Raw genomic sequence first — 27,164 nt, 5'->3', positions numbered from 1 at the left:
GAGTGTAACTTTAATTACGATCTCTTACCCAAAAATGGGCTATTTCCATGAACAAGGACAAATGCTGTGTGGCTATCCCACTGAAGAAAATGACTGTCTCAGCATCCATCAATCAGCCATAGATAGCTTTCACACACACTTGAGAGGAGACGATGCCTCTTCAGTCCCTACCTACTCCATGACAGACTATTAATAGGTCCAATCCTATGCAGGTGTCTCACAGGTAATCACAGGTGCCAAGGGTTCAACAGGTCACTAACCATGTCATGACCAGATGACAATGTTTCACACCACCAGTGTGTTTCATTACACACCGTCTCCTCTCCAGAAAAGGAAGCGAAGCCATCTAGGCAGAGTCCACACTGCAGTCAGCTTAATAAGAGATTTAAATCTATTTTGACCTCTACCCTTTCTAAACCTGTGACCATAAAGGCAGGCCTCTTTTCAACAAGCTCAGAAAGCAGGAAGTTACAGAGTTTGGTCTGCACTACTTGACTGTTAGGTAATCCTCTTATCAAGCTGAAAGGTCCTTCGTATGCTGACCCCACTGGCCATTTGGAAGACTAGAGCAAACTTCTTTCCTCTTCAAAAATATATTCAAATATGAGAAAATAAACACTTTATTTACATAAGCATCTTAAAGCAGCTACCATAGCTAGGTATGATTAGAAGACTGAGGCAGGAGAATCACTCCAAGTTCAAGTACAGCCTAGTCTACATAGTGAGATCCAGTCTCAAAAGATTAAAACCAGGTAGAGGTGGAGTGGGGAAGGGGAAGGCTCCCATTCAATCTGTCCAGTCTTGAATTTAAAAACCATCTTTAGGATGGAGAGCTGAGACAACCCGGGGCCCCAGTTTCCTTCCGCTCAGGAAAGGTCTAATTAGTGGATCTCACAATTATATTTAAGTAGGGTCTAGTCTTACTTTCAAGGCTCTCCACAGATTTTAAGATGGCTACAGGAGCAGTGGGAGGAAATTATACTTTATCACTCCCACTGCTGTTGGGACCAAATTGTGGATTAACCCATTTTTCTTTACCAACTTTTACTCCATAATATTTTCTAAAATACAGGAAAAGCAGGCTTATGGACCCAGTGTCTGCTACCTCCGTGCTCTGAGGGCCTAACTTATAAATAGCCTTCTTTATTCTTCACTGAACTGCCTTTCCCTTTAGCAACTTCTGCTTCATTACTGTCCATATTACTCAGAGAACTACAAGATCCATAAAGGCAGAATCAATATTTTTGAACACTGTCTACCACGGGTATATAGAATCCTGCACATGAAAGGTATTTATTAAACATCTGAGAAACAATGAAAGAGAAAAACAAGAGTACAAGTTACTATAGATTGCCTTTTTAATGTTTTAAACTTAATCACCTGCTGACCACCTGTTATGCCCCGGCCTAGTTACTCTTTTTGTTAGCTTCAGAATAATCCTACCAGATTTCTTATTTAAGGCTAAAGTTCACAGAAATTATTAAATTAGTTCAAGAAACAAACTTAGGAAATTTGAGCTCTTGTTTATGTAAATATTAACTTTATCTGATGTAAAGCCGGCCTCTGGAATGACTAAAGCTTTTATCCGCACTCCATTTAGTTATGGGGAAGGGATTAGCTATCCACACAGAATCACTCATAATATCTCAAATGATCTAAGCAGCCTGGGTTTTCTTCCAGTTTACACAAGTCCTGATAAATTAAATAACTGTACAAACAGGCAAGCAACCATCTTTACACAAGCCAAACAGTTTGCCCTTACAATCTCAACACGAAACTGAAATAGCGTTTTGTTGATGAGGACAGTGACGCTAAGATCGTACTCCCTACAAACGTACGGGCTTGGGAGTTTTCGAAAAACAGTTGCTGCAAAGAGACACTCGGGCGAGATCCTTCATTTTCTTGTTGCAGGGGCGTGACCCAGATGGGGGCATCCAAGACCTCAATCGCCCCACTGTACCGTAGGTTGGATGAATTCAGGCTGCCCAGTCCAGTCTTGGCGCCACTAGTTCGATGTGCTGACCATCAGATGTAGTCATAGAGCCAAGCCAAAGAAAGGGCGTGGGAAGAATATTTTAGACACAATTGCACTGCAGCCAAGACTAACTGGGCTGCAGTCCACGCTCGCCAACTTTCCTTTCCTCTCTCTCTCTCTCTCCCCTTCCAATCACTTTTTCCTGGGACGGCAAGAAGTACAACAGGCAAGGGCCTACCTTGGTCTGAACACTCTTATCAAACTTGTCATTTTTGAAGGTGAACGTATTCTGGTGCTTCTGAGGTCGGGACCGCGTCACGTTGCCTTTCTGGGAACTCATCACCAAATCTCAGGCACCTTAAGTCGCTGCAGCCTTTAAGTTACAGGAAAGGGTAAAGAAGTTCCCGCCCCAGGTTGAGCCTATCGACAGTGACCCGGAAGAAGTTCTTCTACTCTTTCCGTCCCAGCCCCGTCGGCCCACGTGACTCATTAGGGAGGTCACGCTCGGCTTTCCCCTGCGGCACATCCTCGACTACCCACTTCACAGAAAGCCTTCCTCAGACCCAAGGTTCAAGTCTAGCTTTCTTCGAATCTAGAACGCCACCATTGGCTCGAACGCGGCTGTCCATCACGGTGGAGGGGCGGAGATCCACCTTTCCTATTGGCTCTCCTTTTCCGCAATCCCCGCCTCCTGCCGAATGCTCCCAACCTGTCCCCCGGCTCCGTAGCGTAGCGACTCCGCTGCGCAGTTTGTGATTGGTGGAAGGTGGGCGAGGCCGGTGCCCTGCCCGCCTGCAGCGCGCCCGGTCAGCTTCGGCGCCCTCCTCCAGTCAGTGACCAGCTCCAGCCGGGCCGCGCGCCGCTCGTCCCCCGCGGCCCTCCCAGCTCCCGCCCTCCGCGGCCGCGCGCTCCGCCGCCCGGCGGCCTTAGGAGGTGCCAAGGAAGGCGGGCTGCGGAGAAGGCACCACCGGCCCTGCGGTGCGGACGGCGACCACGGCCGCGCGGGACCTCGGGCCGGAGAGCCCCGGCGGCGGCCGCCCCTCGCGGCGGGGCCGTTAGTCAGCAGAACGCGAACGCGCGTGGAGGGGCCACACGAAGCGCGCCTGGGCACCGCAGCTCTCGTTCCCGTCCTCTCCGGGCCGGGCCGGGCCCCGCGCGCAGAGTCGGCGGGCGGCGCCCCGCGGAGGACAGCGCGTTGGCGGCCGCGGCCGCCCAGCTGCAGGTGCGTGGGGCCGGGTTGCTGGGCGGTCGGGGGGTCGCCGCTCTGTGCCGGGGAGCAGGCCGGGTGGCTTCGGAGCGGAGCTACCGAGCGGAGACCCGTGCGTCCCGGGCCTCCTCGCCCGCAGGGAGGACCGCAAGATGGGGTCGGGCGCCGCTCCCCTCCCTGGATCTGGGCCACTTCGGGCCCTCGCTCTCAGCTCTGTCCGGGTCCCACCAGCCTCGATTTTAGATGGAGTCCGCCCGGAGCTTGAGCTGGGTATCCCGCTCCGCCTGTCGCGGGAGCTGCTTTCAATGGCTTGAACTTGTATCATCTCTGATCGAGAACTCAAGGAGGTTGGATTTGAATTGAAAGTTGGAGAGTTCTGTTTGAAATTGTATTTAGTACTAATCCAGGAAAGTTGGGTCAAATTAGATTATAGTGTGTGGAGGACGTTCGGAGAGTTTAACCTCGCTCTGCTTCTTGTTTAAAAGGGAAAAGAAAACATTTCAGAGCCTTAATCTTGGTGAGATTTCTGTCAAAAGCAGAATAGTTTTATCTGTGATGCTCTGATTTAAGGCAGTGTGAAACAGATTTTGTAAGAAAGGATTAGAATAACGGGGCCCCGCGGAAAGGGTGACCTTTAATTTTTTTCTGAGACTTTATAAAGGTTTTCCTTGTGCAGTATATAGTGCTTGATCTCTAGGATTTATATTTTTCAAGCCTTCAGTGTATAGAGAGAATTTTGGACAGCTTGGGCCAGTATTTGAAACTAGTAAGTCTTCAATAGAATATTAGGTGCGGTTTGTGATCGACATTCATTTGTTTACATTAGTGAGGATTTTCAATAAACATTTATTTTAGAGAATTTGTGTCCATATATTTGGCGCATGGATTCAATTGTGTAATAAATCTACTCGTAGCCAATGCAGTATGTTGAATATCACCATTATTATCGGTGCCCATGCCTGTTACTAAATTTTATTTTGGGAGAAGGGGTAGTAGCATTACCAACGGAAAACGGAGAAGGCGACCGTGTTGGAAGTTGAAAATGGATACAGTACTTGCTGTGCCTTCGTTACTGTTTCAGATCTAGGAGGAAATAACTAGCACCTTCACTGTATTTTGACCTCTCTTTTCTCCTACTCTAGTATTAATAAGGTTAATTGGAAGGATAGGATTAGATTTTCAGCAGGCTAGGAAGCTTTAAATTTGTCCCTTGGTGTACAATACACACTGCTTAAGACGTGGCTTGTTTACTTGAGTACCATCGCTCATTTTGCATTGTGGATGAAACAACCGCTGAAAAAGCAGGCTCTTGCCCACCCCAACACAGAGACTTACCGTAAAGTACTAGGAAAAGAGAGTGTTTAGTAGCTTAATAAACTCAGCAGAGTGAAGCAGTTGGTGCCTGGTCCACTGTCTATCACCGAATTGATCTACAGTTCCAAGCATGCAGTTCTACGCTGAATCAGTGTCCATACAGAACTATTAAAATGTGCCACCTACTTAGGAGCACGTGTTTCTCTTGCAGAGGACCTGTTCCCTTCCTAGGATCCACAGGGTGGTTCATAACCATTACTAACTCCTGTTCCAGGGGATATGTCACCCTCATCTGATCTTTTTGGACACTAGGCTTGGTGCACATAACATGCATGGAGACAAAGCATTCATACATATAAAACAAAATCTAAATCTCTTTCATTTAAAATTGTTCCACCTGCTGAGTTTTTAGAGGTATTAATTGATAAACATTTGTGTGTGTGTTAGTATTTCTCTTGTAATTCTCAAAATAATGTCTCCCTTTCGTACCCTATTAGGAATCTCTCACTACATTGCCTTGTCTACCCCAGCCTTGTGAGTGGGAAAAATGGTTTTCTGGCTTTTGCACATTAATTAAATAAAAACAAGAGAAATTAATTGCTTGAATAGCCTAATGTTAGTAAGAACTGAGACTTGAACCCATATCTTTTGACTTGTCTTCAATTCTTAAGTGTTGAAGCAGTCTTCTGTGCTGTGTCTATACTCAGTTTTTCTTTAGTCTCTGTAAAGTGGCAGTGTAGCAGTATCAATATGGTGACATAAAATTTCATGAGGATTCATGTACTTTAACCTAGTGGAAGAAATACAACTAACTGCAAATCAAAATGATACTTTCCCTATGTCTTGTAAATTCTCCCAAATGCTACTCTTTTTTCCCACGCCAACTGTTAACCTTAGATTGCTGTGGCTCCTTACTGTCGGTGTTCATATAAGCAGCATCAAGATCCCTGAATGTGTGTGTGTAGTTTTGATGATCTTAAATTTACTTGAGCATGATGTTTAAGTCTTTTTGTAGCTTGTTTTCTCTGTCTGGCCAAGAGTCATCCACATTTTTCCTGTTTTGGTGTTTTTTGGGGGTGGTTTTTTTTTTTTTTTTTTTTTTTAAGTGCTCTTAGTAAAAAACCAAAATTGTGTTTCGCAGATCAGTACTTGAGCTACTACACTCAGACTTTGCTCTGGTGTGATGCTCTATGAGCAGCATCAGAAGCACCTGGGAGTTTGGGAGTTTGTTAGGTCTGCAGTGCCTCAGGCCCTATCCTACAAGGTTAATTGCAGGATTTGTGTCCACACTAAACTCTCAGTATTGCTAGAGTCAGGAGCTCTGCACCAGTAGGTAGCATCACTGTCAGCACAGTTGCTGCCACTGTCCATTCTGATTGTTCTACTGAATTGCTTTTAGACACCAAAAGGAGCACTGTGGCAGACAAATGATCTTCTAAAATAACAAACTTACTCCTTAATGTTTGTTCAAAACAGCATACACTCCTCCTTTTTCACACTAGATAAATTATTTAATGTCATCATCTGTGTTAAAACAGTATAACTAGACAGTGAGTACATTTTTAGAAATATCTGACCTTAGAGTTGGTTTTATTTTTCCTCCTGTTTCCCAGTGAGTAGTAGAGGAGTTAAAACTCATGGGACTAGGAGCAGCATTGTCTCTTTCTAGTTTGTTTTGATTTGTTTTCAGTGGCAGGTATAGAGCTAGGGACTGACTCACTGTGTATCCTAGGCTAGCCTTGAACTACTGATCTTCCCTACGGAAAAGTCTAATAGCATTATTTTCATACAAGGAAAGCACTTGCCTTCCTTGGTTTTTGGGTTAGTGGTGCATCCTTCATGATACCTGAAGACTATCATTAAGAACAGTTAACCTAGTTCATAAACCTAGTAGTAGATTGTTAGGTCACAGCTTGTGAGCTCTTTCTTATTAGATAACTGCCAATTTTCTGTCCAGATTGGTTGTGCCAATAGTGGATGAAATCAATTTTTCCATTTTATTGATACTTTAGACTTAATTTTTGCCATTCCAAGGACAGATGGTACTTGATTCTACTTTGATATCTCCCAATTATTTGTATTGTTAGTAATTGTTTGATTTATTTTTATTTGTTGTCCATATATTATTTTTCTGTGATTTTTTTTCTCAATTTTTATTGATTTTTCTGCATAACAGATTGGGGTTTTCAAGATACCTTCTGCTCTTTAGCATGGCTTTCACTTTGAATACTATTTTATGAAGAGTTTTTAGTCCAGTGATATCCTTTATTTAATGTTTGAAATGGAGTCTTTCTCTGAAGCCTGAGCTGGCCTCAGATTAGTCTTTGATTAGCCTATCAAGTACTGGAATTATCACCTCAGCTGGTTCCTAATTTTTTATTTTAATGTTAATCATACTTTAATGTTTGATGTGATGGTTAGTGCTGTCAGCTTTACGGAATCTAGAATCCTTTGGGAGATGGGCCTCTGGGTGTGCCTGAGGGGGATAACCTTGGTTGTGTTGATACTGGAGGACCCATCCTACTTGCAAGTGACATCATTTCCTGGACAGGAGTTTTAGGCTGCTAAAATGGACACAGTGAGTGAACTAAGCACCAGTGTGCATTTCAACTCTGCTGTCAGACTGAATGTAGTGTAACCAGCTAATTCACACTCCTGACCTCTTGGCTTCCCACCCCAATGGGCCAGAATTAACTTTCTCCCTTTAGCTACTTTTGTCAAGAGTATTTATTATAGAAGAGTATCTAAAGATCTGAAATTCTCCATTTTTATCCATAAGGGGCTTATAAATTTGTATTTGTTGAAAGAAACTATTTCTCTGTTGAAATTGGCTCTTTAAATGTTAATATGCTCTTTGGACATAGTAGTGGTGGTCATTGGATTTAGTTAGTATTCCTCTATGGAAAATTAAAATTTGGCAACTCTCCAGCTGGAGATACCATTCAATGGTAAAGAATACTTGCTGCTCTTCCAAAGGACCCTAGTGTGGATTCAAGCACCCATATTGTGTGGCTTACAACTGCCTATAACTCCAGCTCCAGGGGATCTGACATCCTTTCCTTGTTCCACAGTCACATGCATAGATGTACAGGAGCTCGCATATACATACACGGATGAGGAATAAAACTTCGAAGAATAATAAAATTTGATAACTACTGTCATTGCAATTGCAATATTCCTTTTAAAGAGACTCTTGGTATCTACAGTCATTCCTTTAGAGTACAGATTGAACATCCCTAATGTAAAAATTTCAACTCTAAAATAAATGCACAACTCTGAGTACTGGCATAATGGTCAAAAGTTTTCAGATTTTTGAGTATTTTAGGATTTCTTACTTTGAGGTTAAGAATGCTTGGCTAGTAAAAACCTAAAAAAAATATTTCAAAATAGATTTCTGGTCCCACTCATCTCACATGGAATGCTCAAGCTGTCCTTGGGATGTCCTCGGATGTGTTCCATCCGAGCCTCACATTTAGCTTCTAGGTGTGTACAACACTGCAGGTACTTTTGTCACTGATCATTATCTGAATCCTTCTCATTTTGGTTTGCTTTATGGGTTTTTCATATATTTTTATTTTGGATAGAGGTTTTTTTAAATGATACTCATAATTGTAGTCTTCTTTAATAGAATAAAATGTCAGAATAAATTAAAATATTTAAATGTAAATTGGCTCAGATATGGGCCCTGTTTTGTTTCTTGGGGAACTATACATTAAAAAAAATTTTAACAAGTCCTTATGAGTTGGGCAGTGGTGGCGCAAGCCTTTAATCCCAGCACCTGGGAGGCAGAGGTAGGTGGATTTCTGGTCTACAGAGTGAGTTCCAGGACAGCCAGGGCTATACAGAGAAACCCTGTCTCGAAAAACCAAAACAAAACAAAAAAGCAAGTCCTTCTGAGCAGCTGAAGGGGAAAGTGAGAGTGTGTCTACTGTATATGCACTGCTCATTGCTCACTGTTACAGGATTGAGTTGGGTTGTGAAGGGAGGCTTAGGAGCAAAATAAATAGAGATGCCTAACTTAGTCCCAGAACTCAGCATCTAACGCAGGATCACTCTTAATATGGCCAAATAAAATGTCTAATAATGTTAGAAAGTTATGGATATTTCAGAATAAGTAGCAAAGGGTCCAGAAGAGCAAAGGAAGCTGTTTGGCATTGGGGTGGTTCTATTAGGGTTCATTGAACAGGGGAGAATGAGCAATGTCGTGGTCACTGAAGGCATCAACTCTGCAGATCTTAGCAGAATCTAGTAAGAGTAGACAGAGTAGTCTTTACATCAGGCATGTGTGCCTGGCTCTTCCACTTTGAAGTTGTATGAGCTTAGAAAAGTTCATTAACTTAAAAACTTACAGTGTGGGTTCCTCATATATAAAAGTATAACTATGTAAGAAAAGTATTATTAAGATTAAGAGATAAGTAAAAGAACCCACCCCCACTTTATTCTCATGTGGAACTCTGTACTTTGTTTTCACAGTATATGTCCCAGCTTGTAATTATCTGCATCATGATTTGATAAAGTTTATCTCACCCCTTCTGAAATATTGATGGGAAGAACCAGTCGGTTCAGTACTATTTCATTAACATACACTCACAGACAACCTTTAAACCTTTTTCCATTGGAAGTTATCTCTTACAGATTTGTTAAGAGTGTTTTGTGTTTATACAGTCTCTTTGAATTAGGGCTTTAGACTGTATTACAGGCATTAGCTCATTAATCACCGCACATCTCTGTGATGAAAGCACTAGGTATGTCTCATTCTGCACTTTAAAAGCACTGTGGCTGCTGCATCACAGTGACACAAAATCAAAGCAAATTTGGATTGCAGCTGACATTTCATTTTCCTGTCCACCCCCTACACACATACAACATTGCTAAAATTCACTTAAAAACCAAAGCACATGCACCATAAATCATTAGATTTAGCCTTTGGAAACTTATGAGGAAACATGAAATTAATATTCTGGTTATGACTTTGTTTCCAAGTTTTCCCTTAGAGCTCCTCAAAATATCTGAGAAGTGGTGCCAAAAAATAATCAGAGTTGCTAGCCTTTATTCTTAGGAACATAGTGTCTCTGGGGCTAAAGGAATTCTTTTTGGTATGGCTTTGTGGATTTCAGATTTACTTTAAGGATATATAGTCACATGAAATGGTAGGAGTTAGAAAATATGTAACAGGGTTGGGAATATAGCTCAGGAGATAGTGGAAGGGTCTTACTGGCCATGACAAGGCCCTAGATACAATCTCCAGTACTAGGGGGAAATGAATGTGGCATATATTTACTATAGATCGGGATAAAGAATTAAAGAATTGAAACAACCCTGTTGTGGTCCTTTCCCATAGGACAAAACAAAAGCACGTGCTTCCAGGAACAAACTTGGAAGGCTGTTTATAGTCAGTTGCAATAAAGTTGCTTGGCTTCTGACTTTAGGCTGTCCTCAAGTATGCTATGAAAACTGAGATAATGTGACATTTGTGTAATAACCTCCAAAAACTTCTGTCCCCAGATTATGACCTAGATTTTGATTCTGATTAGTATCTTACACAGTGTTCAGATCACTCTCACCCCCACCCCCTTTCAAAAGAAAGGATATAATTTGGTAGCTTGTATCTAAAATAGTAAGTGTACCTTGAAAGAAAAAAAGAGGAAGGGAGTAGATTTTGAGCTGTCTATCTCAGTCTTGCCTTAAGTCTTCCTATCTCAGTCTTGCCTTCCAGTTATATACCCAAATAACTGGTTACATTTTGTTCACCTAGTTTGCAGGTTACATTTTGTTTATAGATTTCAGTGTATCTTTTATTAATTAAATATATAAAGCAAGAAAGTAGGTAGTATTATTAAGGAATTCTTGTTTTTAAAGAACATCTAGATATAAACCTCTAGAGTACTAGCTTTATCTTTTTTTTTAAGATTTATTTATTTATTATATGTAAGTCCATTGTAGTTGTCTTCAGATACTCCAGAAGAGGGTGTCAGATTTCATTACAGATGATTACCATGTGGTTGCTGGGATTTGAACTCAGGACCTTCAGAAGAGCAGTCTGTTCTCTTAACTGCTGAGCCATTTCTCCAGCCCCTAGCTTTATCTGTTAGGAACCATAATATATTTTGTTTCATAATATGGAAATACAAAAATTAAAGTGAAATTTTGGCCAAGGATAGTATCTAAACCAGACAGCACGGACATAGCATAGTTCAGGGCAGATTTTTTATTTTTTTTCTTGAGAAATAAACTTTACTTAAGCTTTGATGTGGAAAGGGGGGAGTTCTTACTTAGAGGGGAATGATAGGAAATGTTTTATCAATAGATTATATACAGTATAAACAAATACACAGGAGTAAAAAATAAAACATGTTTGTATCCAGCATCAGCGTATGCAGTAGAATAAATGAGTAGAGACCTTCATGCAGTATGGCATGCTAGAGCATGGAGACTTATTCAAGAAGGGCCCACAGGACTATTGAAAAATGTAAACAGAAAAGTTATATCACCTGACAGGAATTGAAAGTATTGATTTGAACGATATGGGGTATTAAAATGTGATTACACAGTGATTTTATAGTGTCTGATGGAAAATAGTTATGAAATGGCTGAGAAGATTGGTGGAAGATACAAGGGAAAGGGACATTGGTTTAATGTGTCACAAAAGTACAAGAAAAATCAGACTGAAATATTTAGGGTGTAAAGTTTAATGGAGGGATTAAAAAAAAAAATCTTAGGATTTAGATAGGTTTGGGTATCCTTAGTGTATAAGTGGCAGTTAAGAGTCTTGAGTTTAGCCAAATGTAGTGGTAGACTTGTTTGAGACTAGCTACTAGGTAGTAGCAGGGTGAGGGTCTACTTTTTGGGGAGAGAAGAATTGAGAGTTTGAGAGAAATTAAAAAAGCAAAAGACCAGTCTTTCAGAAAAATAAAAAACTTGAAAACTGTAGAAAATGAGGTTGAAAATTAGCTTTAAGAAAGAACAAAAGGACAATGTTGTTACATGATAAAACATGTTGAAGATAAAAAACTCTTTGTGCTTTGGTATTATAAGAGGTTGAAAGAAGAGATAAATACTAGATCACAGTTCATTTTAGGCCTGAGAAGGAGAGATTTGATTCTAAAGAAGTCAGATATGGGAGTCTGCCTTTGTGTGTGTGTGTGTGTGTGTGTGTGTGTGTGTGTGTGTGTGTGTGTGTGTGAGAGAGAGAGAGAGAGAGAGAGAGAGAGAGAGAGAGAGAGAGGAGAGAGAGAGATTAAAACTTTGTTTATCAACAGAAGAAATATCTGACTGATGAAAATAGGGGTCTCTGAGAGATTGATCATCATGAGTAAAACTTTCTCAGAAAAAAGACAATCATGGTTTGAGTAGTTTCTAATGTTTAGGAAAGTGGTCAAACATATGCCTACCAACTAAAAACATTTTTCTGTATAGTATACACAGGCTTGAAGACTATTTAATCTTTCCAGCAGAGCGATAGGTCAGGGTTGAGAAAACTGAGGTGCTAAGAAGCCTATGGTCACACACGGGGTCACTAAGGTGTGATGTGAATGCTTATGTGTCTAGTTCCAGAGCTAAGGCCTCCAGGTTAAAACCTGATGTTTGCAAAAAGTCTGTCAATCATTATCATTGAAGTTGCAGTCTGGGAACTCTCTTTCACATGGATACCGAGAGGCACATGCATGCCCACATAAATAACACAGACGTATATCAGTACACATAAATGAGTGTAAGTTAAAGTAATTTTAGTTGAAAAAAAAGATGAGAATGCTATTTAGGTTTTGCCCAGTAAGGCACTCCCACCCCCCACCCTCCCCAGACAGGGTTTCTCTGTGTAGCCCTAGCTGTTCTAGAATTTACTCTGTAGACCAGACTGGCCTTGAACTCAGAAATCCACCTGTCTCTACCTCCCAAGTGTTGGGATTAAAGGCGTGCGCCACCACTGCCCAGCTCCATCATATTTTCAGGTTTCCCGCTGGTGAAGGATTGTGTAGGTGTCTTGATTTTTTTTTTTTTTTTTTTTTTTTTGCATCTGCCAGATACAGCTTCAAAAAGTAATGACAGTCACTGTGTAGTGGCTTAACACACACCATTAATGCCAGTTTTGAGGTCTTCAGTAGTAACAGCTGACCACCTTTAATAAATGACCAGGAAATGCAGGAAGACACTTGTCAAATTTACAGCTGTTGTGACATTAAGACAGCAGTTAAGACTGCATCAACTAAGGGACAGGTGCTAGCCCAAGGGCTGCAGGAACAGATTACTCAGTTTTTTTCAAGTGCCCCTAGCCATTTAAAAATGAATACTTGAGGGAGTCCAGTCCTGCCTCTTAGCACACATTTCAGAGTTGTTACATCATCTAAAAAAAACAAAAAACAAAAAAAACTCCTAAACATGCAGGAATGTGTAATTTTCACCAGCTCCAAGCTTCATCTATCTCTTCAAAGGACAAGCTGACCAAAATGGCACCCACCACCACCACACATCCCAACTGGAAGCGTGTCCTCTCGGAGGGAAGGGACTATCTGGGGGTTTCTTCCTTCCTTCCTTCCTTCCTTCCTTCCTTCCTTCCTTCCTTCCTTCCTTCCTTCCTTCCTTCTTTCCTTCCTTCCTTCCGGATGTAGCCCAGGATGACCTGAATGTCAAAGATCCATGTTTCTGTTTCCCCAGTACTAAACTAAATTACATTTAGAACCCTTGTCTTTTCCCCATCATCCAAATGACAATTTTTTAGTGTGTGTGTGTGTGTGTGTGTGTGTGTGTGTGTGTGTGTGTGATGTTAGGGAGAGAGGTACCATGGCATGCTTCTTGAGATCAAATGACAACTTTGTGAAGTTGATTCTCTCCTTCCACCTAAACACGAGTTGTACACATTGAACTCTGGTCATCAAGCTTGAACAAGAAAACCTTTACCCACTGAGCCAGCTTGTTGCTTTCCTAATTAGCATATTGTTTGTTTAAAGATTTGTTTTTGATTATTTTTATAAATTCTGTGTAAATTTGGAGGAAGTATAAGCATGCAAGTGTCAGGAGCCCATGAAGGCCAGCCAGGCCAAATCTCCCCAGAGCTGAAGTGACAGGAGGTTGTGACCATCCAGCATGGATCCTGGGGACAGAACTCAGGTCCTCTCATCAGCACGTCATGTGCTCTTGGACTATTGAGCCACCTCCAGGCCTTCACCCCCATGACACTTTCTTGTTAGGTTTTATTGTATTTTAAGTTGTGCGTTTCTATGCTAGTACCTGTGTGAGTACATGCTTGTGGGTGCAGGTGCCCATGGAAGTCTGAGACATTGAATTCCCTGAAACTAGAGTAAAAGCAATTGGGAGCCACCTGACCTGAGGGCTAGGAGCTCAACTCAGGTCTTCTGCAACAACAGTACAAGCTGTTAACTACTGAGTCATCTCTCCAACTCCTCACTTGAAACTTTTAAAGGACTTTGCAGCCCTATGAAGGAAGACATAATATAGTTTGATGGATAACATATATAGAATTGTTATGACTATAACTGATGGATTGGTATGGAATTGATGTTTATTCTGTAGTTAGTGGACTTATTCAGGTAATGCATGACTTTATCAATTTAATACATTATCCTAAAAGTAATTCTCACGTCAGTGGTTAATTGTCTTTCAGAGTTTAAGCATTCAAACATAGGTTTCTGTAATACACAGAATACAATGTAGATTAAAAAAGAAAACACAATGTTACCAGTTTTTAAAAAATGTGCACATATTAGTGCTTAGAACCCTGATTCAAAACCGCAACAAAAGTACTTAGCATTATCTCAATTTACGCTTTGGGTAGACTTTGTAGTGACTGATTTCATGGAATAAACACAGTCTAGTAAAGGCAGTAGGCATTGGGGTGGAGATTTGGCTTAGCTATTAAGAACATATAATATCTTGTCAGAGGGCCAGAGTTTTAGGTCTGAACACCAATGTCAGGTGGCTCACATCTGCCAATAACTCCAAACAGGATTTTGATGCCTCTGGCTTCTTTGAGCACCTGCACTCATGTACACATACCCATATACAAACAAACAATAAAATAACAAATATAGCAGACATTAATGAAGGCCACTGGTAAATGTGTGGCAGGCATCACAGTGTTAGCTATAAAAGAGTATATATGAACCCTGCAAACTACAGTAGTGAATTAAAGTGTCAAGGTAGATCAAGAGGTGAGCTAATAAGCCCAATTCATGCAAGACCTTTGAGAAACTATCTAAGTGTGGTTTTATTACAACTGTGCAGGGAAGCTGTCAAGCTGTTTTGTTGTTATTTTTGTTTTTACTAAACAGAACATTTTATCCACATAATTAAAAGCCCAGAATTCTTTCATCTTTCTTGATCTTCCTTACTGTATTTTGTATAACCCTGGCTGTCCTGGAACTCACTCTGTAGACCAGGCTGGCCTCGAACTCAGAAATCTGCCTGCCTCTGCCTCCCAGAGTTCTGGGATTACAGGCGTGCACCACCATGCCCAGCTTGTGTCTTTTTTTTTTTTTTTAACTAATATTTTTATTACTTTTTTGAGAATTTGTAATGTATTTTGATCATGGCCACCCCCATTCTTTCCTCAAGCTCCCCCAGATCCAACTTCTCTTTCCTCAGCTTTATGTCCTTTTTTTAAACTTTATATTATTTGTGAATTTCATGTCATGCACCCCAGTCCCACTCATCTCTCAATCCCTTCCTATCTGCCCTCTGACTTTGCAGCCTCCCTCCTCCTTTGCAGCCTCCCCACAAAACAAAGCAAACCAAAATTTAAAAAGGATAGTGATGGTGGAGAGATGGCTTAGCTCTTCCAATGGTCCTGAATTCAATTCTCAGCAACCACATGGTGGCTCACAACTATCCAGAATGAGATCTGAGGCCCTCTTCTGGGGTGTCTGAAGATAGCGGCAATGTACTCACATATGGGGGGAGGAGGAGGGAGAGAGGACAGAGAAAGGGAGGAAGGAAAGAAAGAAAAGAGAAGAAAAATCTTACCATAGAAGCTGCAGTTTGCCAGGCTGTGTCACACACTATACCCTTTTGTCCAAACTACTTGCAGATGATTATTGGTCTGGTGTGAGGCCTCTGGCTTCTGCTACACCATCAATATTAGATCCTTATCATGACTCCTCAGATATTCTGTTGTTGCTCAGTGTCATGGAGATCCTGCAGCTTTGGATCTGCAGGACCAGCCCCTTCATGGGCTTCAGCTTAGATGGGGTAAATGTTGGGGTGGACCAACTCAAAGCCCTGGATCCTGGGCCTGGGTGATAGCTGAATTGGTCAGCCCTCCAGCACTGTCCAGACTTGCTTACCCAAGTGAAGCTGCCAGCAAGGGGCGGAACCAGATCTCCCACTTTTGCAGATGATGAAGAACAAGGAGCATCAAGGTGTTTTTAAAGCAGGGAGTTAATCATCTTTAAACCATCTAAATTCAAAAGACTCTTGAGTAGGAAAAAATCACACTTTCCAAAAGGGAAACACTTTTCATTTGTTATGCCCAGTTTGAATTGTTCTTCCTTTATCAGTCTTTTTATCAAAACCAGGAGCTATTACAGAAGAGTAGAAAAGAAAATACCTATAAATGCATTGCCATTTAAGAATGGTAGAAATTTCTTCCCATTTGCTTTCAATTTTAGAATTTCAAGATGTTTAGGTCAATGAAAATGTCCTTCCTCTGTAGTACTATTTTGGCCTGTAATGTTCCAAAAAGAGTATTGTTTTCCTGTCTGTAGATACCATAATTAATAAGCATTTAAAATATATGTAATATTTTAATGGAATATGAAATCAGATTCTATTTCTATGGACGCTATGCAAGGAAGAGACACAATCTAGTAAAGATGTTAGCGTGAAATGTGTCCTTAAATCTTTGTAGTGGTCTAGAGATATAGTTCAGCAAGAGATAGAGCTTTTATAAAGATGAAGAGGCCACTGTCTTAGTCAGGGTTTCCATTGCTGTGAAGAGACACCAAAGCAACTCTTATAAGGACAACATTTAATTGGGTCTGGCTTACAGGTTCAGAGGTTCAGACCATTATCATCAAGGTGGGAGCATGTCAGTGCCCAGGTAGGCAAGTCACTGGAGAAGGAGCTGAAAGCTTGGGGGGGGGGTCTTAAAACCCACCCCCACAGTGACAGACTTCCTCCAGCAAAGCCACACCTCCCTCAGCCAAGCATATTCAATCCACCACAGTCACCCATAATAAATGCTTGCTTTGTTTTTCTCTATTTCAGAGATATACAATGATGACTATATACATTAAAGATGCACAATACCATCAGGTTCATCTTAAATAAATTGTCTTAATTTTATAAATTTTCATTCTCTCTGTGTTTGTTACTTTTCTATTTCCATAATGATAAAACACCACAATCAAGGCAGATTATAAAAGTTAACTTAGGCTTCCAGTTCCAGGGGTCCTTGACAGTAGAACAAAGGCAGCAGGAGAAGGGAACTAAAGGCTCACTTCTTGAACTGCAGGAACAAAGCAAAGAGAACAAACCTGATTGGTAAGTCTTTAAGCTTTCAATATCTACCTACATTGGCACACTTCTTCCAACATGGCCATACTTCCTAAGCCTCCTTAGAAAGTGCCACCAGCTGGAGACCAAGCATTCGGATGCCCAAGTCAATGAGAGATAGGTATTTAACACCCTGGTCCCCACAATCTTTTTCACAATCTTAACACTGAGTTCAGACTCTCTTCTGAGACTCAAGATAAGCACTTAATTGTAAGCCCTATAAAATAAAAAAAAGCAAATTACATAGTCCAACATACAGTGACACATACATGCATTGCCATACTGAAAAGGAGGGATAGGGAAATAGTGAGGAAATAGCTGAACAAAACCAAGATTAAAACTCAGCAAGGCAAACACCAAATCCAGCTGGTCCTCATTCAATGTCTGGGATTTTAATTTTAAAGGGCTCACATGGCTCTATTCTAGTTTTGCTCCCTGCATCATACAGATTTCTCTCTTAGACTGGTTGCATTTCCTATATGCAGCTCTCTTTGGCATTCCCAACATTCTGGCATATCCAGTGCAACCCTGACTTTACTTCCATAGCTTCATGCATGCCAGAAATTGCCTGGCCTCAGAATCTCCTGTACTCTTGCATTATCCATTACTCTAAAGCCACTACCACATGGATCACACTGCCAGGTTCGCCTGCCAGCTTGGGAAAGATGCTTTCCCGAGCCCCTCAGTTGCTTTCCAGGAGCAGAAAATCCCCTGGACTTTTTTCTTTTGAAAGTCTAGACTTAGCTGGGTGGGCATCCATACCTTTATTCCAGTGCAAATCAGATCTTTCCTTAATAGTTATACTCTCCTTAACAATTATAGCTTCTTTCCAGCACATTAAAATTGCCAGTTTTGTTTCCTCTTCAAACTGTACAGTTTGTATTTCTTGTAGCCTATTTGTTCTTTTTCATTATATACCCTCAAGTTTTACTAATAAATATTCAAAAAGCCAATATTATGCAGTGCAGAAATCCCCCAGAGATACTAGTCCATTGCCCCAGGCAAGTTCTTAGGATATGGACAGAGAACAATCAAATATTTGCCAAAATATCACAGAATGTTCCTAGCCCAGTTGTCAGTGTTGTTGCCTTGAAACCAAGCCTCCGCCATCTGTAGTTTTTATACACTGTCTTACTCTGGTGATACATGGGCTCTTCTTATAGCAATAACCACTTTTCTAGTCCAGAGTTCCAGAGTCTGTCACAGCAGTGACCCAGTCCCTGCTACAAACGTCTTGTTAGTTACTTTTTTATTGCTGTGATAAAACACATGACTAATGTAACTTTACAGAAGAATTTACTTGAGATGAACGGTTACAGTGGGTTAGAGCCTTGTGATGGTGGAATGAAGGCATAGCAGCAGGAAGCTGAGGGTTCAAGTCGCCAGCACAAAGTACACAGAGCAGACTCAAGCGTGGCTCAAGGCTTTGAGCTCTTGAAGCCTAGCGACAGTGGCACACTTCTAGCAAGGCCACACCTAAACCTCCTCAAAGAGTGCCATTAACTGAGACCAGAGCATTTAAATTCCTAAGTCTAAGAGGGAAATCTTGTTCAAATCAGCCTACCCTTCCCGTGTTGCCATATTTGGCCAACAGTTTAGAGCAGTTTGTTGGCCTGTTAGCTCTGACTAAAATACTTTTCGCAACTTTCCTAATAGTTATTTCTAAAAGAAAAACAAGTATATTGGCTGTATTCTCACTGCTTGCCTCCTTTAAAGGGAGACAAAATTCTTAAATGGCAACAAATTGTGATTGCCTTTACTATATGAGGTAGAAAGTTCTATTATTCATAATTTGGGGAAATAATTAAGGTAATTAACTGAATGGTATCACTAACACATTTTGTAATATAAATGATCTAACAGGCATTTATTTTTTTTAATTTTTTTTTATTATTCGATATAATTTATTTACATTTCAAATGATTTCCCCTTTTCTAGCCCCCCCACTCCCCGAAAGTCCCGCAAGCCCCCTTCTCTTCCCCTGTCCTCCCACCCACCCCTTCCCACTTCCCCGTTCTGGTTTTGCTGAATACTGTTTCACTGAGTCTTTCCAGAACCAGGGGCCACTCCTCCTTTCTTCTTGTACCTCATTTGATGTGTGGATTATGTTTTGGGTATTCCAGTTTTCTAGGTTAATATCCACTTATTAGTGAGTGCATACCATGATTCACCTTTTGAGTCTGGGTTACCTCACTTAGTATGATATTCTCTAGCTCCATCCATTTCAGGCATTTATTTTTAATAATGTATTTTCTTACTAATGCATATTGGGCATAACTTCATGCTGTGGATTGGTATCTGGTTTCATTTTCACAATCTTTCATTTAAGTCTTAAAATTTTGGTGTATGAAGTTATTTACATTTAACATTACGTGAGCCTACATGTTATTGTTCCATTTACATCTTGAAATAATATCATATTTAAATGTAGAGCCAATTCTGGCTAGGTAAAATGTGCCCATTAATGCAATAGTGAGTCGTGGGGCATCCGATCTCTTTCTAATTTTACTTGAGGTTGCTCCACAAGAAGGAATTTATATATGGTACTATAAAGCCCATGGCCAGGGAGACCATAGGTGTCTCTAGGGGGCAAACTACTACTGTTTTTCTAATTGAACATGTTGTGCCTATCTAAATTTGTTTTTAAATATTTATATTTATGTCTATAGATTAGTTAGTGGTGCTGCCAGCTTTTGTCAGAAATCTTTGTTTGCTTGCTTGTTTGTTTGTTTGTTTGTTTGTTGATAGGGTCTCACTGTGTAGCCTTACTTGGTTGTCCTGGACTTCACTAAGCAGACCAGGCTGACCTCAAACAGAGATCTGTAGGCATTCTTTTTGGGGCTACTTTATTGGGTTCTTATATCTAACATTCTCCATCCCAATTCCACACTGCCACCCCCCTTGAATGAAGGTTAGAGGCAGAAAGGTACATAGACCTCTTAAGACTACTTCTTGCTAATTACAAAGGTGATTGCCATCCTTGGGTTAAGTCTAATCTTCGTTGTCAGAATATCTCCAACAAGCAATAGCTACAGCAGGAGCAGGGGAGCAGCAGCTGCCCTATGCCCTCTCAGGGCTCTCACATTTATACCCTCTCAAGAGTCCCCAGAGTTCCAAACATAAGCGAGCTACAGCTAGCCCTCCTAGAGCATGAGACAAATCATATTTAGCTATGGACAATCTGAAACAGCCCCATATCCCACACCTGGGATTAAAACAAAAACTTATTCACATAACTTACCTGGCTTTGTTTTGTTTACTTATTCACTTTACATCCCACTCACTGCTGCATCCTGGTCACCCCCTCCCATAATCTTTCCCCCTATCCCCACATAACTAACTGGGTGGGGTTTTTTTGTTTTTTTGGATTTGGTTTTTTTGAGACAGGGTTTCTCTGTATATTTCTGGCTGTCCTGGAACTCACTCTGTAGACCAGGCTGGCCTCGAACTCAGAAATCCGCCTGCCTCTGCCTCCCAGAATGCTGGGATTACAGACGTGCGCCACCACCACCCGGCTCTACCTGGGTGTTTAAAGAAACAAAAATTCTCACTACAGAGATCCACACCCTTCTGCCTCCCAAATGGTGGGATTAAAGGACTGCATCCCTATGTCCAGCATGAGATGTTTCTTTTTGCAATGAGCACCAGTAACTGTACAAACTCATACTGGTTGAAATGATGAAAATAAGTGACTGTTGAATGCTCAGCCTTAAATGGAACTTCTATATAACTTCTTCCATGGCTAGGAAACATTATAAAAGAGTTCAAAAAAATGTAAAAGCTAGATGAGAAATGGTAGAGTATTATTTCTTATTTCTTAAGTATGAATGACTATTGGCCAGACAAGAAAAAAAAAAGAAACAGAAAAGAAAGTTCAGTGAAGTAGAGCTTCTCTACAACAGACTCAGTCCTGAGAGAAGTACAATATATTTAGTCATTTGGATGGGAAGTCTTAGTCGTGTGAGTGTTGATCTAGTCTTTAAGGAGTTACAACTTCATAGAGTCTAGATCTAAGAATACCTCCCTGATGGTAGCCTGTAAAACCCATAAGTATACTGTCGAAATTGTGGGTAGATAAAGGCTAAAACTTGCAAACAGTAGTATGTAATCATGGAACTGATGTCTGCCCAGAGAGCCCTGCATTCACCAAAAGATAGTAAACGGAGGACCATAAATACATGCTGCTCCTCCAGCCTCTCCCACACCTCCAGGCTAGACTTCCTGTGTAACATGTCCGAGGTTATCTACTTAATCTTTCTAATAGCAGTTTTTGGACAATGGTGTTTCACTCTCACTCTGAGGGTGCCTCCTGCATCAGCTCTAGTTGTATAACTTCCAGGGCTTGGGAATCTCTCCGGCCCAGGGCTTATAGTATTATAAAAGAAGTTATTTTTACATAGTATAAAATACATAGTATAAAAAAAAAAAAGAGGTACCATTTTTAGTTAGAAAGCGCACCTGTGGATCCAGATTTCTTTTCAGCCTGCTGACTAATCTTTCATGTAACCAGTGTACACTATATAGATAGACAGTTTGTCTAGGTCTAGTTACTTCTGCTACTTATTCTCTTATCTAAGTGTAAAGTCAAGACAGGGTAGATGGCCTATGTGCTTTCAAGCCCCCAAACTGAAGTATCTGGAGGTGGAAGGGGAAGATGGCAGAACAGAAAGAAAGCAGTTGAGCAGAAATCAAGAATGTTAAACTAAAGCAAGAGGGTTCAAGAAGAAAACTGTAGAGCCCTGAGATAAGTCCCAAAGGCTGGAAGCTTCCAAGTTGGTTTATGTGCCACCATCACTCGCTCGCCATACTCTTCTAAACATGGACAGACAGTCTTCCAAGTCTTGCAAGCTTCAGGGAGACAATCATTTGGCTGATAGGACCCCTTACTGCAACAATTTAGTTTAAATTTCAGATTTGTGTTAGACACATCTTAGTTCTTATGCCAACTTTGCAAGATCAGTATATTTCTGTTATATACATTATCCAAGGCTTATATATCTACATTTGTCCTCTGGTAGTTGAAAGTGAGTGTAAAATGTTAGAGAAAAAAGAAATTCAGTACATATCAAACATTGTACAATTAATATTTAATACTTTCTGTCTCTTAAGCAGCTTTGTTTTGTAAGATAGCCATTTTTCTGACTTCACTCTCTGACAGTACAATGTCATGTGGGATTTTTTTGTTGTTTTTAAGACAGGATATACTGATCAACTTATTTAGTTCAACCTAGTCTTAAGCTTGAAATCCTCCTGCCTTGACCTCCCCACAGCTGGATTATATTTCGCTACATGCCTACTGTAATAGTTAACAGGGGAAGACAGCAAGATGGGGAGTCTGAAAATAATCTAATTATTTTATATAAGAAACTGAGTTTTCTTTAATATAGGAAGAATACTCCTATATTAATTTGTTATATTAATTTATTACAATCTTGAAAATGTAATGAGAGAGATAATGTAATGAGAGAGAAGGATACTTCAAAACCATTCTCAACCATTTATATAAGTACAATTTTTTTGCTTTGTTTCTTGTTTTTTAAGATAGGGTTTCTCAAGCCAGGCGGTGGTGTCGCATGCCTTTAATCCCAGCACTTGGGAGGCAGAGGCAGGCGGATTTCTGAGTTTGAGGCCACCCTGGTCTACAGAGTGAGTTCCAGGACAGCCAGGACTACACAGAGAAACCCTGGCTCAAACAAAACAAAACAAAAAAGATAGGGTTTCTCTTTGTAGCAGCCCTGACTGTCCTGGAACTAGCTCTGTAGACCAGGCTGGCCTCAAACTTCCAGAGATTGGCTTGCCTCTGCCTACCCAGTGCTGGGATTAAAAGGTTTGTGCCACCACCTAACTCTAGCAATGTGTAAATATTATACACATTACCTAAATATCCATTTTAGGAATAGGAAATTGATTTTCTGGCATTTACTCCATTAAAACTCTCTGGCAACAAGGGAAGGAAAGAAACATAATACTTTCTTTTAAAATTTATTTCATTTTATATGTATGGGTGTCTTGTCTGCATGTATGTCTGTGTATTACATAAGTGCTTGGTTTCAAATCCACTGGCACTGGTATTACAGGCAGTTGTGTGTTACCGTTGTGGGTGCTGGGAATTGAACCCTGCTCCCCTGGAAGAACATTTTGTGCTTTCAACCTCTGAGCCATCTCTCCAGCACCCAGACTTTCTTAATTTATGAGGAATATTTTAAAATTTATATGGAAAAAATTATCCTTGAAAAAATTACTATCCATTAGATAGTGTAGGGCATGCTTGTAATCCTCATATTTGCCAAACAGCAGTGTACCTGAAAGGGAGAGAAAGGATATTTCACTGTTTCAATTTTAAAACCAGGAGCTTGTTTGGCAGTAATCTACATTACATTAGAGCCTTGGTAAATCAAGAAAATGTAAGGAGTTCATAAGTATCAGTAATAGAGATTTAAGAACTATAGTAGAGTTGCAGAAGGGAAAGAACTTGCTCTGGAATATATAGACTACAAGATTTTAGTTACTCACAGTTGGTTTCTAGGTTCACTGCCATTCATTAGCATTCCAAGTGTCTCACTTGTTTTCATTAAACCATCAATTCATCTAAATAATACGTATCCCTGGGGTGCTCATACATACACCTCCACAAATTGATGATGCTATGTCTTCTTCCTGGTCCTTGGATTCAGAACCTCACACATGCTAAGCAAGTACTTTGCCACCGAGCTGCAACTCCAGTCCTTGCTCTATTTCAGGGACAGTTTGAGAAACAGAAACTTTACAGTATTGAAGTATCATGTGTCCAAAGACTTCCTAAGATATATACGCATTTGAAGACCACCTTCCTTTTGAAAAAGTCATAGCTCAGAAACCTCAGGAAAGAAAAGCAAAAGAGCTGTGAAGCGTAAATACAGTTTACTTGTTTGGTCATTGTGTGTGTGTGTGTGTGTGTGTGTGTGTGTGTGTGTGTGTGTGTGTGTGTGTGTGTGTGAGAGAGAGAGAGAGAGAGAGAGAGAACTGGGAAATGAAATGAAAAGCTCTGTTCCTTACCTTTTGTACCTCTATGTTCTCTACACCTCATTACCTACCTCATCCTCACTACCTAAACTTGTAACTCTTTGTTAAATGTAAATGTCCTTGTAGACTGGTGAGATAATCAGTAAAGTGCTTGTTCTTCAAGCATAAAAACTTGAGTTCAAAGCCGGGTAGTGGTGGTGCACGCCTGTAATCCCAGCACTTGAGAGGCAGAGGCAGGTGGATTTCTGAATTCGCGACCAGCCTGGTCTGTAGAGTGCCAGGACAGCCAGGGCTACACAGAGAAACCCTGTCTCAAAAAAAAAAAAACAAAAAACAAAAAACCAACAACAAAAAATAGATAGATAGATAGATAGATAGATAGATAGATAGATAGATAGATAGATAGAAAGCAAGCTTGAGTTCATTTGCTAGCACCTTTATAAACCCAAGGCTTGGTGTCTACTTGTAGCAGTAGAGATAGATCCCTGAACCTTGCTGGCTGACGCAAGGCACTATGAGAAACTCTGACTCAGTAATACAGTGGAGGGAAGAAAAATGGCTCAGCAGTTAAGAGCCTGTATTCTTTTCAGAGGACTCAGGTTTGGTTCCCAGCACTAGTGACACATTGTTGTCACTTTGTCTACTCTAGTGTTCCATCTTGTTAACAAACATCACACTTATTCAGTACTGGGTTGAAATAAGTTTTTTTTCTAGTTTCTTTACCTGTCTATTCAAAGCATCAAGAATGTAGTATATGTGTGGGCATGATAGAAGGAGCTTTGAACATGTGGGTACATGCCATCTGGATGCCAGGGGTCAACATCGCATGGCATTCCTCAGACGCTTGCTTGCTTTATTTTGCTTTGCTTCTTTTTGGGGGACAGGGTCTCAGAACTGAACCTGGTGGGTTGTTGAGTCTGGCTGGCCCGCCAACCCCGGGCATCCTGCCTCTTTTCCCCAGCACTGAGATTATAGTAATACCACACCCACATTTTTGCATGAGTTCTACCTCAAGGAGGAATTAAGGCCTTGGCAAGTACTTTACTAACTGAGCCAACTCCCCAGTACCAGGCAATAATTTTTGTAGCTAAAGTGACCACATATCCTGGAATTTAACTTGGAGGTAGAACACATACTCCATGTACCTGAGTAGAGAGTAGTAAGCATTACAGGTGATAGCATGCAGGTATGGCATGAATTAAGGAGGCTAGCCTGGACTGCATTGGTATACTCTGTATTATATTTTATTTGACATGAGGTCTCACCATGTAACTCTGGCTGTCCTGGAACTCACTACATAGACCAGGATGGCCTTGAACTTACAGATCTGCCTTAAGATATCTAAGGATGTCTATTATTCTGTACCTATAGAAAGGGAAGTAACAGGATGGAAGCTGAAGTGCATTATAAAAAACAGGTCCAGGAAGTCTTCCCACCGCCATTTGCACCAGGGGACCAGCAACTCCACAGCCTTCTGTGCATGACCAGCCAGGAGAGAGTGATCTCCCAGTAGCCTTTTACTTCTGAGTGCAGAGGTGAGATCACCTTCTTTCTGGAGGGGAACAGCCAGGAGCCCATGGAGCTTAGGATCAGTGAAGCAGCTGGGACTGAAGTCTTCCCGCCACTACTTGTACCAGGGAGCCGGGCAATTCCACGGCCTTCTGTGCACAGACCCTGACAGAAGAGAGTTGGTCTCCCAAGAGTACGGACATGGACACAGGCTTACAGGCCCACAGGAGAGACAAGCTCCAGCCAGAGACAGCAAGACCAACTAGCACCAGAGATTACCAAATGGCAAAAGGCAAGCACAAGAACCCTACCAACAGAAACCAAGGCCTCATGGCAACATCAGAACCCAGTTCTCCCACCATAGCAAGTTCCAGATACCCCAACACACCAGAAAAGTAAGAGTTGGATTTAAAATCATATCTCATGATGCTGATAGAGGGCTTCAAGGAGGACGTAAATAACTCCCTTAAAGAAATACAGGAGAACTTCAGTCAACAGGTAAAAGCCCTTAAAGAGGAAACACAAAAACCCCTTAAAGAAATATAGGAGATCGTGGGTCAACAGGCAGAAGCCCTTAAAGAGGACACACAAAATTCTCAAAGAATTACAGGAAAACACAAACAATCAAGTGAAGGAACTGAACAAAACCATCCAGGACCAAAAAGTGGAAGAAGAAACAATAAAGAAATCACAGAGTGAGACATCTCTGGAGATAGAAAACCTTGGAAAGAATTCAGGAGTTATAGATGCAAGCATCAACAATAGAATACAAGAGATAGAAGAAAGAATCTCAGGTGCTGAAGATACCATAGAAAACATTGACTCAATAGTTAAAGAAAATGCAAAAAGCTTGTAACCCAAAACATCTAGAAAATCCGGTACACATTGAGAAGACCAAACCCAAGGATTATAGGTATAGAAATGAGTGAAGATTTTCAACTTAAAGGGCCAGTAAATATTTTCAAGAAAATTATAGAAGAAAACTTCCCTAACCTAAAGAAAGAGAAGCCCATAAAGATACAAGAGGCCTTCAGAACTCCAAACAGAGTGGACCAGACCAGAAAGTCCTCCCGGCACATAATTATCAAAACACCAAATGCACTAAACAAAGAATATTAAAAACAGTAAGAGGAAAAAAGGCAAGTAACTTATCAAGGCAGACCTATCGGAATTATACTAGACTTCTCACCAGAAATAATGAAAGCTAGAAGGTCCTGGGCAGATCTCTAACAGACCCTAAGAGAACACAAATGCCAGCCCAGACTACTGTACCTAGCAAAACTCTCAATCACCATAGATGGAGAAACCAAGCTATTCCATGATAAAATCAAATTTACATGATATCTGTCCACAAATTCAGCCCTACAAAGGATAATAGATGGGAAAACACCAACACAAGGAGGGAAACTACACCCTAGAAAAAGCACATGTATTGTTGATTTTTAGTATGTATGTTTATGTTAATGGCGTTAATGGTTCTTAGTTCCTTAATTTTTTTTTTCATCTAATACTCGTCTGTCACCTATCCTTAGCACTTTAGTCTGGGCATTAGCTGCTGCCCAATGTAGAAAGTAACTTCTGACCAAGATCAGGAACAGCACTGATTGATGAGTAGTAGCCAGCGAGATGTTTTCAGGCCAACGGAGCTTC

At 40.9% G+C, this 27,164-nt stretch overlaps 3 protein-coding genes across 4 annotated transcripts in view; 1 reads left to right on the top strand and 2 right to left on the bottom strand.

The window, feature by feature from the left end:
• Positions 1-2,462, bottom strand: part of C1H9orf85 (chromosome 1 C9orf85 homolog) — a 53,303-nt gene extending 50,841 nt beyond the window's left edge. For both annotated transcript variants that reach the window (XR_007978837.1, XM_052188400.1), the window contains exon 1: positions 2,214-2,462. Coding sequence is in view for 1 of the 2 variants with exons in the window: in XM_052188400.1 (XP_052044360.1) it covers positions 2,214-2,315 (102 nt within the window). In the remaining variant the exon portion in view is untranslated. The remainder of the gene's footprint in view (positions 1-2,213) is intronic.
• Gda (guanine deaminase) overlaps positions 1-27,164 on the bottom strand; it is a 680,631-nt gene that overhangs the window by 294,392 nt on the left and 359,075 nt on the right. The gene's annotated exons all lie outside the window — the stretch shown is intronic.
• Abhd17b (abhydrolase domain containing 17B, depalmitoylase) overlaps positions 2,825-27,164 on the top strand; it is a 36,865-nt gene continuing 12,525 nt past the window's right edge. The window contains exon 1 of the mRNA XM_052188379.1: positions 2,825-3,197. The gene's annotated coding sequence lies outside the window, so the exon portion shown is untranslated. The remainder of the gene's footprint in view (positions 3,198-27,164) is intronic.

Source organism: Apodemus sylvaticus, chromosome 1 (genome assembly GCF_947179515.1).
Source record: "Apodemus sylvaticus chromosome 1, mApoSyl1.1, whole genome shotgun sequence".
Lineage (NCBI taxonomy): Eukaryota > Metazoa > Chordata > Mammalia > Rodentia > Muridae > Apodemus > Apodemus sylvaticus.
The sequence above is the reverse complement of the archived record's forward strand: the minus strand, read 5'-3'. Positions and strand labels throughout refer to the sequence as shown.